This window comes from Saccoglossus kowalevskii, chromosome 18 (assembly GCF_978046115.1).
Source record: "Saccoglossus kowalevskii chromosome 18, keSacKowa6.1, whole genome shotgun sequence".
NCBI lineage: Eukaryota > Metazoa > Hemichordata > Enteropneusta > Harrimaniidae > Saccoglossus > Saccoglossus kowalevskii.
In genome coordinates this window covers 27,244,223-27,256,592 of record NC_140658.1, presented here as the reverse complement: position 1 = coordinate 27,256,592, position 12,370 = coordinate 27,244,223, and the positions used below count along the sequence as shown (strand labels likewise).

Below are 12,370 nucleotides of genomic sequence, written 5' to 3'. Positions count from 1 at the left end.
ACCTTTCTCAAATTTTCTCCTTCCACAAAATAGTCCACTTTGCAATACGTTTGTTAGCATAAAAAAAAATCAGATTTGGCTCAAACTTCAAAATCCTGTTTAATTCAAAATCTACTTTGATTTCTGAACACAAATTTTGTATTGAATGGTTTATGACTTTTATAAACCATTCTGTTTGCAATGCAAGGGGTCGAACACATCGAATGCAGAAAAGTTGCATTTCACAAAGCGAAAATTGTAGATCAAGACCATAAGACAATAGGAAATTATGCACTATTTTTTTTTTTTACGTCAACCACATATATAAATACATAAAATAATCCCATCAAAAGAGTACAATTTCTACACAAAAACCATGGTAACGAGATAATTATAAGAACACGAAATTATGCACTTTGGTTCAAAATTGATTAAGAATATAGACGAATGCATGCATATGTGTAGAATAGTAAATTCAAATTTTTAAAACAAAAATTCTGGTATTTAGATGGTTAAACTACATCTACTAAATTTATACCCAACTCAATATTCACTTCTCACTGTGCAATTTTGTGAGTGACATATTTTCAGTAGTATGACAATTTTTTTTTTCAAGTATATTTTGTTCCATTTGGAGTTTCAGTGACGTTCAGGAATTTATGTTGTTGCGTTATACACCTCTATCGCTGACGACTTCCAGTATTCAGAAAAATTGCGAGATTGCAATTCCGATGTGGAAGTGTTAAAAATTACTTTTTGCCCGCAGGAATGATGGCTTACTATGATGATTGCCACAAAATTGAGGAGAACCGCTACAAATTGGAGCTTTTAACCTCAGTAGAATGAACATCTTTCATTGAATTCACCGAAATTCTTAAGAAAATTGTCAAATAGACCAATTCTATTTCTCGTTTTGCTTGTAAAGACAAAAATTTAATTTAGTTGGGTGAAATTGAATGATGGAATCGCCGTAGTGCATGTATTTTTCGTATATTTTTTTGTACTCATGGTAATTATGCTGCTTTTAGTTGATAACAAAGAAAATTTCTGTGAAACACAACCATAAGGTACAGAGGCATCTAGACTGGAGAGATAAGAAACGATGAGTTTCACCTTGGTGGCACAGAGAATATTAATATTCATGTAATTTGTCAAAATGAAAATTGAAATGTTCACAACACCCGTATCAGATTTTTTTATTCTAGCCCTACGAGATTTCAAGAAAATTAAGTAAGATTATAGCAGAAAATTGGTTTATGTGGATTTGTCTTTCATCTCCGTCTGATGACATCACTGATATCACTCTTGTATTTATTCATGTACATGTTGGCCCGATACAAATGACTATGACAAAGATGTGATAATTACTGTTCTATGTAAAAGTAATTTTCACAGCAGATTTAATTTTTGGTCAATTGAAATATCTAACTCAATATATTATTAGTAAGATTCCAATATTTGTGTGCTTTTTCAAAAGAGTTAGGTCTTAGAACATCTTAATAATATAAAATAAGCATAGATAGATTAAGACATGTAGCCGATTGGAAACTATGTTCAAAATTAACAAGAAATTATAAAAAAATGCATAAAAATCTGCACAATATTGCACCAACATTTTGGAAATAAAATATATTGCATTCTTAGGGTTTGAGACCACATTTTTGCTACTGGATTTTTGAAGAAATAAATTTACTAATATCCAAATAATTTGTTTTAATTTATTTATGTTTTGACACAATTCCTCTTTGATTTGGTGCAAATGGTATGGTTCATCACCGAGTGGTAAATTTGTTTTCACTGTATGTGTTTGATATTTCGTTAATGCTCTGCATTTCGCTTGTTATTATCATTTGATAGTATTGGGTGTTCACGTCACCAAGTTAAATCCCATTGGTAACTCCCATCGAGTCGTACCATAATCTTGCTGCACAAATGAAACACGTAAATGGCGGAGTCTTTAAAAAATAATTAGTGGCCGTAGGGATTTCCTTGTCTATTGAGTCCCCCATTGAAATAGTAATATAGTGTATGAATTTTGCATGAAATCGGATTTGGTGAGTAGTGGCTCCTGAACGATTCAGTGTCGAGATCAGTCCGGGATTATCTGAGCTCGTTGATGTTCTGATGTCAATTATGTTTCGACTAGCTGTCTTCTGCTCCCACACGGCATTGTTATGGAGTTGCTGTTGCTAACTGGCATCAAATTTCACTCTCAATGCATATATACCCGTAATGACCAACTTGTAAGGCACTAACCAATTTTCCGCCTTATATTCAACATTCACTAACTGAAGCGTAAATTAAAGACTGAACTATCACTGAGATAATGACCGCATGTCACAAAAAAAACACATTTTTTTAGTGATGTATTCCAGAATTAGTCCAAGTAGACAAAGCAATATTTTTAATGAAAAGTTTGCAATTCTGTTGCAAATATCTTGTTCATGTGACCGAGGCAAAAAGAAGACACATTTAAAAAAAAAAAAAAAAATCCACACACAAATTGGCTACGTGTTTTTCAAGGCTTTATGTGTGCAAACAAAAAAATCACTCTTAATGGTTAAAAGGCCAAATGGTATGCTTTATAATAGAAATATGTGCAGCTATGGAGTGCATTGTACATCATTATTGTATGTTATCACACTGCTCCAAGGTTTGTTAGTGTCGTGTTTATTGATGTTTCCTCCACTGTCCATCACGCATGATGCAAGATATTTGCTAAATATTTCTTTAAAACAAATTGTTTTATGTGCATGCAAAATAACAACAAGAATGTTGCATAAACAAGTTTTGAGTTATAGTCAGTTAACATGCAAGAATGATTTCCTTGGTTCCAAGTGTTCTGATTTTCTCATGAGCATTTACGTGGTGAAATTAACCCCACAAAATTGGAACATTTTTATATCAGCTAAGGTGATGGCGTAACTTAAAACTAGTCTATTGTTTATTAAGATAAATGGTTGATTACAGGATTAAGTTATATTTAAAGTGTTATACTGATGAGGTAGAATTTGGGAGAGTATCCTCTTTATTTGAAAAATGAGAGCCATTAAAAGAATGCATTGCAGGATTTTGTTTTGATTAACCAACCATAGTTCGGTAGATGTACTTTTGTTTGTGAAAATTTCTTTCATTATATTATTAGTAGAAAACACTGGTATACTTTAACAATTGTTATTGAATTAAATGTATTTTTTTTAGACGTGTTTCCAATAAGAATTTAAATAATTTTCTCATAGTGCATTTGGGGTATATTCTTGTACTGCATTGTAGAAATTTTCTTATTGCATTGTGGGAATGTTCTCATTGCATTGTGGGAATTTTCTCATACTGCTATGTGGAATTATTTTCATACTACATTGGGGGAATATCCTCATACTGCATTGTGGGAATACTTTCATACTAGTACTTCTTTGTGGGGAATGCTTTCATACTGCTTTGTGGGGATTTGTTCATACTGCGTCCGAACGGGGACTTATGTTTGACCCTTGTGCGTCCGTGCCTCCGTTCGTATCCCGACCTGAAATGCCTGGGTCAATCATAATCATACTTCACACATACATCATACATGATATTATACATATGCACATCAATTTGTTTCACGATCTGATTCAAGATGGCCGAATGGCGGTCATTTTTGTGATAAACAAATCATCGAAATCAAGCATTTCTTGGCTGTTTACAGATGGATTTTGTTCAAACTTGGTTATATACATTAGACATTATGATATTGATGCAAATAATCTTATTTTTCAGATCGGATTCAAAATGGCTGACTGGTGGCCATTTTGTTTTAATGAATGGGCTTCTAGACCCATATCTCTGACTCGCTTTGACTGATTATGTTTAAATTTGAAATATTCATTATACATCATGTCATAGATATTCAAATATATTAGTTTGACAATCCTATTCAAAATGGCCGAATGGTGGCCATTTATTTGCTAAAAAATCATCAAATATCAAGCATTTCTGGCATTTATGGATGGATTTCGTTCAAACTTGGTACATACATTAGACATTGTGGGTTCCTGATGCACGTCATTTTATTTTTCAGATCAGATTCAAAATGGCTGACTGGCGGCCATTTTGTTTTAATGATTGAACTTTTAGAGCCATATCTCTGACATGCTTTGACTGATTATATTCAAATTTTATTTATTCTTTATACATCATGTTATAGATATATACATGTATTCAAAATGGCTGATTTTGTTTTAACTAATGCTGTTCCAGAGCAATATCTCTCAATATGGACAAGTAATTGTTTGATTATCAGATACAAATGTCAATCATTAAACAATCATCATAATCATATTCCTCACATGGTTATATTCCAGCTATATTACTATAAACAAAACTATATATCTTAAATTCGATAACTAACGGGGACTGTGCCATGCATGGCTTGTTCATACTGCTTCGTGGGGATTTTTCATACTGCTTTGTGGGAATACTTTCATACTTCATACAGTTTTGTGGGGATTTTTTCATACTGCTTTGTTGGAATACCCGTACTTTCATACTTTCATACTGCTTTGTGGGTATTTTTCATACTGCTTTGTGGGAAAACTTTTCATACTGCATTGTGGGAACACTTTCATACTGCCTTGTGGGAATACTTTTCATACTGCATTGTGGGAATACTTTTCATACTGCATTGTGGGAATACTTTTCATACTGCATTGTGGGAATACTTTCATACTGCATTGTGGGAATTTTTTCATACTGCATTGTGGGAATTTTTTCATACTGCATTGTGGGAATTTTTTCATACTGCTTTGTGGTAATACTTCTTGTACTGCTTTGTGGGGATTTTTTTATACTTCATACTGCTTTGTGGGGATTTTTTCTTACTGCTTCATGGGGATTTTTCATACTGCATTGTGGGATTACTTTCATATGCATTGTGGGAATTTTTTCATACTGCAACGCTATGACTTTTGTTTGACTGTTTTTATGTTCGATTTTAGTTATATCAATTTGGTTGTATTTTTAAATGTTATTTTCCAACACAGTATAAATTCACATATACTCTACTCTAAATTCAGAATTCAGGGAGAAATTCATACTCATTCCATCAAATATTTCACGTAATATCCCCAATACTACAATACAGCTATAGGAATGATCTCAAGAGTACAACTTTAATTGTTGTAAAGACAAGCAATCTAAACTAGGGATTCCTAGGAGTGCTACAGCTACAATAAATTGATATGTTACAGTGCATGTCACAAACACATCACCTAGTCGGGCAGAGATTAAATGCATGTAAGATAGCTATCATCACTGTTATGCAGCAGAGCATTAAATCGCCATGGAACTCCTCCTTGGCTTGATTGTCTAGTCAATTTCATTGGAGGTTCATCATTGTTGAAGCTTCAGTCACTTGGGATGCCTAGGTAATTTTATTAGGTGAGTTTACAGGGCAATTTATGCTAAAACAATTTTCTATCTGCTTTAATGAAAATCTATGTGTTTTTCCCCATGTAGTTACTTTGACTATAATGGATAACTGTGTCTTTCCTAATTTGTAATTGTCTATGTTCTTGTAATTACGTTACCGATTCTACCCTGGAATGTGTTTTGTATTGTCCGACCTTCATACCACGTTGTGCGCTGATGGCACAGAGGTAAGATACAGTATTGAGTTTATTATGGTCAGCATATATCTAAATAAACATGATTTGGGGAACTGTGCGTGTATCATATACTGAGAAATACTTTATTTTAGCTGGAATTAATTTTAGCTGGGAAGACTTTTTGGGTGTTTTCTTTGGATTATATTTTCACTGTTTTTTGATGAGTTAAATGTGAAATATAGGAAAAAAAGAATATTCACTTGATTTTATTTTCACTGAATTATTCCTTCAGCGAAAATAGTTAAAATTAATTCTAAGTGAAAATAAAGAATTTTACAGTATTTTGAGAAAACTGTAACTGCTTCATTTTCATGAGAATTTTTTTTTTGAGGGTATTTTTTGGTTGAAAACTACACAATTTTGTTGTGTTGCAAACAGTTTTGTAGACAAAGAAGCCACAGCCATTTTTCTAGTGGTCAACATTTCATTGGAGATTTAAGACGTAGCGCTGTAGTCACTTTTGAAAATTTTTGTTCATTAAATCATCTAATTGTGAAAGTCCCTAGCAAGAACTACTAAACTGATTACTGTAGTTAATTTCAGTCTGTTCGTTCAATGTGATTATGGTTTAGGTAATTTTTGAATTCTCATGCTCTTGAGCTAGATAATTTCATTTTTTTTTTGCTCATGCAAAAATGTTCAGATTTACAAACAAAAGTAGTACTAGTACTCTACATACAATGTGTGGTGTCAAGAAAAGCACATATTTAAAAAAAAAAAAAACAGTTCTTTGGCATTTCTGTCAAATTACATCTCCAGAGGGCAGTATGCCTCATGATGCTCTCATTTAAAGTTGTTGTTTTTTTATTTGGGGGGGGGGGGATACAATTAAATTGATTGCCATGGAGAAGGAAAGATTATTAATTCTGATCTAAACACTTGAATATGCAAAGTACCCACATTTGTCGGTTGACCGAATGAAAAAACGTTTCAATTGTTTGTAAGCCGTGCTGCAAATCTGACTAACTGTCTTGTCAATGAATAGGGTAAAAATAATGAATCAATAGAAATGAATCAGGGCTGTTTGTCTGACTGATGGTGGGCGTCATTGACAAATAAATAGCCAAGTAATTGAGCCATATTCTATTTGTAACTGTTTTTTTTGGTAAGTTTTCTTTTTGTCCAATCAAGGACAGGATTTGTTTTTCTTTAGAGATCACAAACAACTTTACTTTAGGCAAATATGCGGAAAAAAAATAAACCGAAAAATGTAGGCATTGTACAAGTTAGACATTTTGATAAATTTATTTATTGCGTTTTAGAAATTATCTTTTCCACAGTGCATCTATGAAGTGCCTCGTTGGAAGAAATAAACGGTTGAATTCTTATAAAGAGCTCGCTCTTTCTTCCTCTCTCTCTTCTCCTTAGAGACTCTGTCATCCACGTTGTGACCTGTATGCCCATTATGTAGTAAAAACGTAAAAGCCCTGAGAATTGAAGAGCTAATGTTCTAATAGGCTCCAGTTTAAATTGAGCTAGAGATGTAGGAACCACGGGGTGAGGCAGATGAAATTGCAACAAGTAACAAAACTGAGCGTGCTTCGAGTTTTTCTATTTCTGTTGTGCAGATGGAGTAAGGCAGCTGTAGGAATACACATAAGCAACTCTACAAATAAATAAATATAGCAAGGCTCTTCTGTCTTTGGCTCCCTGTTCTCTGCGGGATTTGGATAACCCCAGGAGACCAGGCTGAAGAAAGCAAAGGAAAAATAGCAGCCACGGAGCTGTTTGCACATAGCTGCTTTGTGATGTGCCGACTGTGTAGTTTTGCTGGGCAATTCTCTCTGCTTTTGTCCCTGGCTTAGCGCCCCTTAGTTTTGGAGCTGCCACTAATCCAACCTTCTGTCAAATAATTCTCAATTTGAACTCATTACCGCCTCATTAATAATTAATTGCTTCTCCCTACAATGGGACATGTGTTAATAAGCCCCAGGTCAATTCCAAGTGGTGTTTTTAGACAGAATTGATTCAGCCGATTTTACTTTTATATTCTTTCATTGTCCAGAGAACGGTTCTTTTCACATAACAACGAAAAAATCTTTTTGTGGATTTTGAAGAATAGTTCCAATACATGTGGTCAGTAATGTTTGAACTATAGCCTTAAGTTAGATGAAAATGCTTTGTGTTTGAATTTATTCGAGCCAGGCCCAGTGCCTTTGAAAATCCTGTTTATAGCTGTGTATATACACTGTGTATGTGTATCTCTTATTTATTCCGCACAGACAGGGGGGGCTAGTTTGATTATTATCAAGCTGCCATCCCCTTATCTCTACTCACTGGCCGCTGACTGTTTGTGATGTTCTCCTTCTATGCGACCAACTGCCCTTCAAAGAAAGTGGCTTGATCTTCGCTCTTGCCAGCGAGTCTCATTATCAAAACACTGGCTGGTAATTGGAGTTGTGCAAGCTCATTGATTGGCCAGTCGAGCTCCCATGTACATGTATGTATGTATGTGACTAGGGCAAACCTCATGTAATGCTGCAGAAACACGAGTCAACGTAGCTTGGCTGATAGCAAGTTCTACAGCCCCTGCTTTTGTCTGATTTTCATTGTACCGGTGAATTGACTGTGATAATGTGTTGTCCGAAAGTTTGAACTGTGCATTGTGTTGCCATGTTGGTATAGTCTGGTCGATTTGGCACGTCGTGTGGCCACTTTTCCCCTGTTGATTTCATAGCACTGATGCCACCACAAGTAGTCAGCGAACACCGCAGCTGCACCGAGCGGTGAGCACAGCCTGTGCTTGGTGCTGTACCGTAAACACATGAGCACAGCTAGGAGTGCACAGTAGTGGATTTGTCTTCCACTTTAACCGCATATTGTTGTTGCTCTATAAGCGAGGAACTGTAACTTTCTGGATCCATGTTGATTGGTATGGACTGCATGTTTTACAAGGTAAAACCTGCTTCTTTGTTTGTCTATGGTAATCCATGCTCGATTTCTTTGCCATGAGTTTTCTCATGCCGAACACATGTATAGTATACGCTTGTTGAACACCGTCTGTGAGCCTCAACGGTCAGTGTGCTGGTAACACAACAAAATTGTACATAACATATCTTTCATTCTCTAACATATCAATTATTTTCATCTACTCTAGCTGTTTATTTCTAGACAAATATTTTTTTTAAATATAAACAGGCAATACTTATTTTTGAAGCGCCAATTGTTATGTTGCTGTGAAACCATTAGGTGCTAGATATGTTGTTATTTTGTAAACATAAAACCATCATCGATTTTGATGTAAATTATCAGCATTTAGTTTTTCAATGAATTTGAACTCTCATGATACTGACCATATATATATGCTTTTTTTAAGATATTCTTTTTTTTTTATTTTTGCGTAACATGTACACTGATACATATATAAAAATAGCAAATTTAAATATCATGCATTAAATTCTGGTATGGTGCAGTACTGAACAAAATAATATTTCCCGCATCTAATTTGTCTATTTCAATTTATCCCATATTTTAACCTCCCAATTATTGTAAATTGAATAGCAATAAAAATTGAAATTGATTATACATTGTTCCCGACATTGTTCGGGTAATTTGTCCATGGTAGGTGCTAAGTTGAAATAACTAGAAGCAATTTTTTTTATTTCATTTAACACTAAGGTAAATTGATGTTCATATTTTTACAGTCATGATTCTTTTTCTTTTTTTTGATGTCTGATTTAACAAATAATGTATGTAGCAAGAAGATATTTCTACGCTTGTGCATAAATACTTTTATTTGAAATTAATACATTCGGGCATAATACCTATGCTTATTAGTGGAGTTATCATTGCGTTTTTGTTCTCGCATTTAATGGTAATTACCTCTATGTTTAAACCTATCTCATCACATGCTTCATTACTGTATCTTAGCAACCCCTGTAATGTGGGCTTTATCGTGTTACACAATTGCGAAAAAATATGTATTACGCTGATAAAGTGTGTGCAATATTTTGAAGTTGTCGTACAATGTTGAAAGCAGGGGATGATAAAAAACCAATTTGTGATCGTATGAAGGGTTGATTTCACCATTCTCCAATGTAACTGTTCAAGAATACTATGAAGTTGAAAAGTGCAAAGGTAAATTGCCTAAATTAAGATGTTAAAAATAGTGTCCTGCAACTGAATACTGTTTCAACTCGGAGAGAGCCTTCCAGGCTGCCGGGTTAACACTGTTGGCCGCAATGCACAGTAAACTCCAATTTTTTTTTTTTTTTTTTTTCTTTTTTTCTTTTTCTTGTCTCCAAACATTGCACAGACTATACAAACACTTCATTTTAATCAGAAATACAGCCAGTTGTTTCTCAGTTAAATTTTATCAAATATCGAACATGAGTCCTTTCGATGGCCAATGAATATCTTTCCATTAGTACAAAGTTTTTATTTTTTATAATTGTTTAATTTTTGTAAAAAAAAAACAGTATTAGTCATAGATATTGTGAGGTGCATGATGGATGTGAATAGGATGATTAATAATCATAAATGTGTCATTGGTTAGATGTCCCCCACAAAGATGGGAATATAAAAAACTAAAACGTATGTTTCATATTTTTGTTTATCACATAAATTTGATTGTGGTGTTGTTTCAGTTAAATTTATCACTTTATTATAATTCAATGTTGTGTCTGTGCTCAGCAGTTACAGCTAGTTAAAAAAAATGTTGTCAAGGTGGTTCAGTTCAGTTAAAAATTTTGCAGTTTAGGTTGGATAACATTTGAGGCAACTATGGAATATGTTGTTTTGAAAATGTTTTTTTTTGCATTGATGGGAACGAGAAATAGATTTGGATGCATTTGCACATGCTGTTTGTGGATGAGGTTATTTAAGGGCACCCACGGTTGTCAACAGTTTTTGCTCCACTGGGAGAAAGGAAAATCACCCTTGTGGTGTCAGTGTGTGCATGGCTTAACAAAGGTGACATGGGTAGTAGTTATAAGCGGCTTCACTTTAAAGTGCATATCTCGTGCTTCGTTACCCATTTAGGGCCTTGGTTTTCACGCGTCATTTCTCTGATGCACGATTTTGAACTTGTTAGTTTTTTCTTTCCATCAGAATAACAGTAAACCGGTATTAGCAGATGTTGTTTTATTTTTAGGCTAGATGGTTCATTTCCGAGCAGTTGTTGAATATGTTCATGATCTTTTGATAGCGGCTCCACTCTGTTATTGAAATTAACTCTGTTCTTCATCTTAACTAAATTCATATGTCTTGGAGGCAGTCAATTTTTTCACGGGGTCCGATGGAGATTATTTAAAAACTGGATTATTTTGTTGGACTTCAGGAAATCCTGAATATCAAATACAAGTGGCCTGTCGTAGGCCACTCAAAAATTTCCAAATGATGAACTGGCTTTTACTTTACATATTACTCTTTCGTTGCAATACTGACATCTCTTGTCTTTCGTAAAAGCGATAGACCCGAAGGCAACTCCGTGGAATGGACACAGTTGGGTCCTTGAAATTAATCTAATTTGGTGACTTTCAGATGTGGGGAACCACAGCTGAGGCTTTCTATGTCCGCCGTGAGTTTTTTTGTAATTTCCTCATTGTATGCGAGTTTACGTTTGCAATTGTGCCTGTATTCAGTACCTTTGCCTGTTGTGTTTAAAGGCGAGTTATTTCGCTGCTTGCCATCCTTTTCTGTGTGGCATATGTGGCTCTTTTCATTCAATCTGGAAATGTTTCCATTCTTTTGCCTTCCTGCCTCGTTCTGTCCCTTGCAGCAATCACAGGCATTCTCTTCACAGCCTATTACAGGAAACATTCTTTTGTTGAGATGATTTTTTTCTTCTTCTTTATTGATGATAAAAGGTGTTAAACGTGAATAACAAAATTGGGATAAACTTAAGTTCATGTCAGACCATATCAAAAATATGCCTTTTTTTAAATTAAAAAAAAAATAGTTTGGACTGAAGTCACAACAAAAATTAATTTCAGTATGGTAGTGGAATAAAATAGAATTCTGTAATTTTTAATAATCCATTGCAATATAATGTGAACAAATTACAGTAAATGCATAACCTCAATTTTAAACTATGGCCACCCTAAATTCCAATTTGTTTACCCAATTTTTTCTCCCAATTGAAAACTAATTTGTACAATCTGTGAGCTATAACAAAAATTTTGAAAATTTGTTCATATGAATTTTTTTTTAAAATTTGGAACAAATTATATGTATTGTAAAATCTGTATTAAAAGCCACGACTTCTATTGAAATTGTACAATGCATCAGAGGGGATGTGGCTTCTATTAGAACATTCACACATATGAGAAATGATGAATTTTTGGTTACAAATTGTTCAAAAAGAATGGGTGCGACTTCTATCAGGGATGCGGCTTCTACCCGGTAATACAGATATTACAGTACTGGTAGATTTGATTGTGAACTTTCTGGGCATCAAGTTTGGTTTCATGAAAATATAAAAAAATGTTCTTATTCATGAAAACTAATAACATTAACCCATTCAACACCATCATTTTTCATTTTTTTCATGTGTTTTTGTGCAATTTCTCTGTTAATTTTCAACCTTTCGGTACTACTTTTCCATTGGCTATAGCTCCCATTCAACATTTTGCACATTTTAACCTTTTCATGATGAATTCCTTCTTTTCATCACAAATTCACAAAATAGTCCTGTTTATACCGTTAGTCTGCACTTTCCTTCAGAAGATTGGGACAAAAATAACTAATTTTTTTGAGTAAAAACTGAAAATTGACTCAAATTTTGTCTGTTGGCTCCAAAATTAGGCTTC

General features: G+C 34.1%; 1 protein-coding gene across 4 annotated transcripts in view; it reads left to right on the top strand.

The window, feature by feature from the left end:
- LOC100372975 (protein phosphatase EYA1) overlaps positions 1 to 12,370 on the top strand; it is a 151,320-nt gene that overhangs the window by 76,931 nt on the left and 62,019 nt on the right. Inside the window, exon 1 of one of the 4 annotated variants that reach the window (XM_085493185.1) lies at positions 7,890 to 8,516. The exons of the other annotated variants lie outside the window; for them this stretch is intronic. Coding sequence (XP_085349311.1) covers positions 8,484 to 8,516 — 33 coding nt within the window. The 5' untranslated portion in view covers positions 7,890 to 8,483. Of the gene's footprint in view, positions 1 to 7,889; positions 8,517 to 12,370 lie in introns of those variants that run through there. 4 annotated transcript variants of the gene reach the window in all.